The sequence below is a fragment of the Branchiostoma belcheri genome, unplaced genomic scaffold, assembly GCF_001625305.1.
Source record: "Branchiostoma belcheri isolate BF01 breed outbred unplaced genomic scaffold, Haploidv18h27 scaffold14, whole genome shotgun sequence".
Taxonomy (NCBI): Eukaryota; Metazoa; Chordata; class Leptocardii; order Amphioxiformes; family Branchiostomatidae; genus Branchiostoma; species Branchiostoma belcheri.
In genome coordinates this window covers 2864947-2870587 of record NW_017802824.1, presented here as the reverse complement: position 1 = coordinate 2870587, position 5641 = coordinate 2864947, and the positions used below count along the sequence as shown (strand labels likewise).

Sequence of the window (5641 nt, the reverse complement as noted above, 5' to 3'; positions counted from 1 at the left end):
GCCCGTGCGTTCCCGGCGGGTGCTCCTCTCCGGCATGAGGTGACCGTAAGGGAGCTTCTCTGACGTCATTCTCCGCCGTAACGATAGTTAGTTAAGGTAAATAAGGCCTTGTGTGGTTCAAGACGGAAACAAAATCGTCCCAACCGACAGTTTGGACGGTTCTGATCCCAATGAGTAAACAAACCAAGTGCGCATGTATAAATTATACTAAGTCAATTAACTAGGATAACTACTCTCCGACTATTGTACTTGTAGATGACCCGGCCGGTCCCTTGCAACATCCCCAGGCAAGACTGAATATCAATGAGGCAATTCGGAACTTAACATTTGAACTATATATTTAAAAGCGTAGAATATTTTGCCACGGCGTCTCAATGTGTAGACCACAGAACCTTCAAATTCTGTAGAAGAAATTTTGAGGGGATTAGATTTGCGATGTAAGCATTACTGTTTTTCCCAGTCGCATGTTAATTATCTATAATCCGTTCTGAAGACATATCTTGTACCATGTACCAACTTTAGTTTTTCTGTTACTTCGTGCTATATTATATCAACTTTCAGTTCGTATCTATAGATCAGTATGATATATTGTTTACTAAGTTGCTTAAGTTTGCACCCCATTACAGCCAGTGACCATGTTACTCATCATTAGTACCAGTAGTCTAAACCTGTGGGTCTGACGTCTGCCACTGCAGTTGTTCTCAATACTAACAGATGGTGTGCATGTACTTCGCCATTCCCCCTTTTAGAAATATGGGGGAAACTCAAACACTCGTGAGGCCCAGAGTTCATTGGGACGTATCAATTTTTCTTAAGACGGCTTGCTGTGCACAAACAAGTGGCACCTAACCTTTATCTAATATATGATACCAAAGGAAACAAGGAATCTGAGATTTTAAACCTCCGGGTAGTAGTTAACGCATGATGATCATATGAACGACTGTCTAAAATTTTGGATATCACATATGCATTAACATCAATGTAACGCTACAAGGAAAAGCTGGGCGATGTCACTCATAATCCACAATACAGGACAACACACACACACACACACAAAGTTTTTTTCACCGTACTTTCTTGTTCATTTTTTTTTCTCCAATTTATGTGTTGACTACAAGCGCTACCCTCAAAGTTATGAAATTCTATTGAAGCTTGGCCGATTTGATACTGCCTTCTCATCGTAGTATCTGCTTCTACCGCAAAGAATAGTGATGAGGTCACTACCTTTTACACATAAGAATCAGTAAAATGTAAGACAAAGTTGTCAAAAATCATCTACCAGAGTTTTAGACCATCAAAAACACACATTAGTAGGATACTCTCTTACGTTAAGTGTCCAAACATAGTATCTGGAACAACAGGTATACATGGAGGCTAAGTGATGATTACAGAGTTCACTTGGTGCAGACGACACAGGTGAGTTCCCTCCCTTCCACGTAGTTGGGACACGGCAGGGACCCACAGCGGGCTTCCACGGGGAAGAACAGCGCTCCCCACTGGTTCGCCTGTCCGCCCTGCATCACCTCTGGCTGTTCATCCACACAGACGAACTCTTTAGACCCGGCGTGGTTGTGGCGTTCGGCCATGAGGTAGCCATGGTACTCGCGGGTCCAGCCGCTATAACAGGTGTCACGGGCGGGGATCATTAACTTACTGCCGCGGGTTGGGACGTAGCAGACCGCACACGGGACGTTGTTTTGGTGAAGGGAGGTGGAGCCGAACGGGACGTTTGTGACCAACTTGTACTCAGCGCCGTACATGTAAGCCTTGTACCCCTGGACTCCATCTTGGTACTGTCCCCACTGTGGGTCGGTCGGCAGACACTGGTAGTTGGTCCCGCCGCCGGGCTCAGTGTAATGTGTACCTCCAGCCACACCTGAATGGAAACGCACTGATCAAACAATCATCACCCTTGTCTGTATACAAAAAAATACAGCACAGTATTATCGAAAGAAAATAATCGAGCCTACATTTTGTACATATATTTTCGTAGATAACCATCATAATGAATGGGGCTGTCCTCTCTGGTCGCGTCTGTAAATATGTATACATATATGAAGTATATAACGTTGTACTTGAAGCTATTTATTACAATTCCATAATGATAATTTTGCTCCCTTAATGCTGTGATGATATTTGTACATATCATATCAACCCAATTCAGACAGTATTGCTATTATATGGTATGATAAAGCACCTAAAGCGGGAGGATCTAAGATAAGGTCAAAGGTATAATAGAAGTAGCCTGAATTTTTGGGTTGATATGTACAAAAATAATATCATCACAGCATTAAGAAAGGAAAAATTATCATTACAGAATTGTTCTGTACAATGAATACACATTGAGACAAACGGAAAATTTAGAAATAAAAATTTCTGCACAGCCGGCATTCTTTTACACCTATTATTGCCTCTTGGTTTGGTTGAGTGGAACTTGATAGCCGGGTGCTAGCCATAATAATAGCCTGAATTGGGTTGATAAGTACAAATATCATCAGAGCATACACATTAAGGGAGGAAAAATTATTATCATGGATTTACAATGTAGTTTAAAATCCCCTCATAGTTTAAAATCAACGAAAACACATTGAGAAATATAGAACATTTTAGAAATTAAAATTTCTGCACAGCCGATATTCTATTGTCTCTGGGTTCGGGAACATTAAAGCCGGGTGCTAGTCGTAGTTAGTATGGTTGGAGGCACTGTTGATATGGATGGTACCGGTTGGTGCACATTCTAATCAAAATGCAGTTTTCCTGGAATAGCTATAGAGCATGCAATCTTGGGCTCCATGGTATACTCTATGTACAAATGTGTCTAAGAAGACCTTACCAGAGTAGACAATTGTTGCTCCAGAGGGACAAGTCTTCCTTCCCCAGCGAGTGTAAACAGCGCCTCCTGTTAAGCATAACAATTAGGTAAGTGATAATGAAGTTCTCTACCATTTTATTGCCAGAATCAAATAAAAATCATATTGACAGAGAAGAATACCAGATCTATCGATAATTTATAGAACTGTGGTACGTATACTGTAACTATAACATCCTTGAACAGATCTAAGCGCACAATATACTAGTACTCACCTAATCCGTTTGTCCCTTGTTCGCCTTTCTGACCTTTGGCCCCTTGACCTTTCAGTCCAATGTCTCCTTTCTGTCCAGGCTCACCCTGTAAAAATCAGATCAAATATGTGACCACAAATGAAGTTAAAAAATCATTGATTTCATTTAGGACAATTAAATTCATTTATTATGTTTTATAAATTACTCATATATCATTTCATTTTTCGATAGAGAAGGATGCCTACTATACTTACTACTACTATTTCTATAAAGAAGAAATATCAAGAAAGTCGTTTGTCTTTTTTTTCTTATAGTCAAACAGAACACACCAGTAATCTAAAAACATTACAAAAGTCAAGTTTGATTCAAACGACAAACTAATGTTAAGCTTGCGATGGAAACATATGAGTGATGACTCCGGGACGTTTCAGCGCACCTTCAGCCCGGGTGCTCCCGCCATTCCGTCCCGTCCGTCCCGACCGTCCCGTCCCGGCTGGTTCTCACAACAACCTGTCAAGGAGCGGGGTGAGAATGGGGTCTAATTTAATCTTATCTCGTAGTAGATCTAGAAGAAACACGGTTAGACAACATATTCTATATTTTGACAAATATAAACTTAAAATCTGTACATTGTGGGTCGTGTGGAGCAACGGCAGCGTGCGCGACTCGGAATCAAGAGGTCCCTGGTTCGAGTCCTTGGGAAAGGCACTTTACACGACTTTCCCCACTAGACTCAAGTGAAAATGAGTATTGTCTGTCCAGTATTCGTTTCTATGTGCGGGACACAACACCAGCAACAGCTGCCTCTGTTTCGCGTGTATTGCATTGTTGCAATTTCAATAAAATCAAAATCAAATTATTAGTTCGTGTGTAGAAACCCAGACACATTCTTTAGGTTAGAGAGAACAGAGTAGATCTTTTGGTGGCGAAATGATAACAGTCTGGCAAATGGCCAATTTCATTCTGTCTTTGCTCAGCCACCAAAGTAAAGATCTGCTTGGAGATGAAACAGAGTATGCCTGAAAATAAATGTACTGTACCTGACCCAGACGGGAGTCGGACCCAGTTGGGTGAATCTCTCTTGGAGCGCCTGTGCGCAAGTCCTCCCACCGTGGCGTTGTTGTTCTGTCCCCCGGTGTCAGCCTCGCCGACGTGCCCAGACTGTCCTCCCTCAGGGCTCTGCACAGAACCGGTCCAGCAGGAAGGAATACCACAAGTCAGTACGTCATGTTTACCGCTGTACATAGTACTAGCTGAGGTTTAGTGGACAAAATATTGGAAAACAAAACGAATTCGCGAAAACGCAAGCTACATTGGCAAAAAAAGGGATTGTAGAATCTTTGAACGTGGTAGTAGAATTTATGGGAATGACAAGAACTGTGGTAGCTATATATAGGAATACTGTCAGTATAAAAGATACGAAGTTCGTGTCGTAACTATAAAGTATATACTAGTATGCCTATATCACTATATCTCAGTGCGCTAAATGTGACTACTTACATGGGACATTTGTTGTTGTTCATGTTCGGCGTAGTTTGGTGGGAAAGTCGCGCCTCGGACCTGTGTTTCCAGCACGACGATCCTCTCCCTCAGAGACAGGACCTCCTCTTGGTCTTTCTCGGCCCGAGCTTGGAGTTTCGCCATGTCGTCGTGGTCTCTCTGAGCCTGGGCTTGGAGCTTGATTATCTCTGCGTCGCTTGTCTCGGCCTTTGTCGTGAGGGTGACCACCTTTTCTTGCAGCTTAGCCATCTCGTCGTGGTCTTTCTGCCCCTGGGCTTGTAGTTTACCAATCTCGTCGTGGTCTTTCTGTGCCTGGGCTTGGAGCTTGATTATCTCTGCGTCGCTTTTCTCGGCCTTTTCTTGCAGTTTAGCCATCTCGACGTGGTCCCTCTCCACCTTGGCCCGGAGATTCCCCATCTCATGACCGATGTTCTGCACGATCACGGCCAGCACCACGGCGGAAACAAACACCGCGGCGGCGCCGAGAACACCGACGAGCGATCCGAGCGGGCCGCCCGTGCGTTCCCGGCGGGTGCTTCTCTCCGGCATGAGGTGACCGTAAAGGAGCTTCTCCGACGCCATTCTCCACCGTAACGATAGTTAGTAAAGGTAAATAAGGCCTTGTGTGGTTCAAGACGGAAACAAAATCGTCCCAACCGACAGTTTGGACGGCTCTGATCCCAATGAGTAAACAGACCAAGCACGTATGTACCAAGTCAACTTAAGTCAATTAACTCGGGTAACTACTCTCCGACTATTGTTGTAAATGACCTGGCCGGTCACTTGCAACATCCCCAGGCAAGACTGAATATCAATGAGGCAATTTGGAACTTAATATTTGAACTATGATTTTAAAAAAATGTATGGCATTTGTGCAACGGCGACTAAAATGTGCACACCCACAGAAGCTTCAAATTCTGTCCAAGAATTTTTTTTTGGGGGGGAGGGGTAGATTTGCGCTGTAAGCATCGCTTTTCCCGGACGCATGTTGATTGTTTATGTATCTAAAGAGACATCTTGTACCAGTTGTAGTTCGAATGTTATTTTGTGCTATATATCATACCAACGTTTTAGTTCA

The 5641-nt window shown here is 43.2% G+C and overlaps 1 protein-coding gene and 1 pseudogene across 1 annotated transcript in view; both read right to left on the bottom strand.

Moving 5' to 3' along the window:
• The window catches only part of LOC109464688, a 10523-nt pseudogene extending 5378 nt beyond the window's left edge, over window positions 1–5145 (bottom strand).
• LOC109464686 (short-chain collagen C4-like) overlaps window positions 1074–5641 on the bottom strand; it is a 9164-nt gene continuing 4596 nt past the window's right edge. Inside the window, exons 2-6 of the mRNA XM_019761733.1 lie at window positions 4104–4242; window positions 3500–3573; window positions 3085–3169; window positions 2834–2899; window positions 1074–1876 (exon numbers count right to left, since the gene is read on the bottom strand). Coding sequence (XP_019617292.1) covers window positions 1395–1876; window positions 2834–2899; window positions 3085–3169; window positions 3500–3573; window positions 4104–4242 — 846 coding nt within the window. The 3' untranslated portion in view covers window positions 1074–1394. The remainder of the gene's footprint in view (window positions 1877–2833; window positions 2900–3084; window positions 3170–3499; window positions 3574–4103; window positions 4243–5641) is intronic.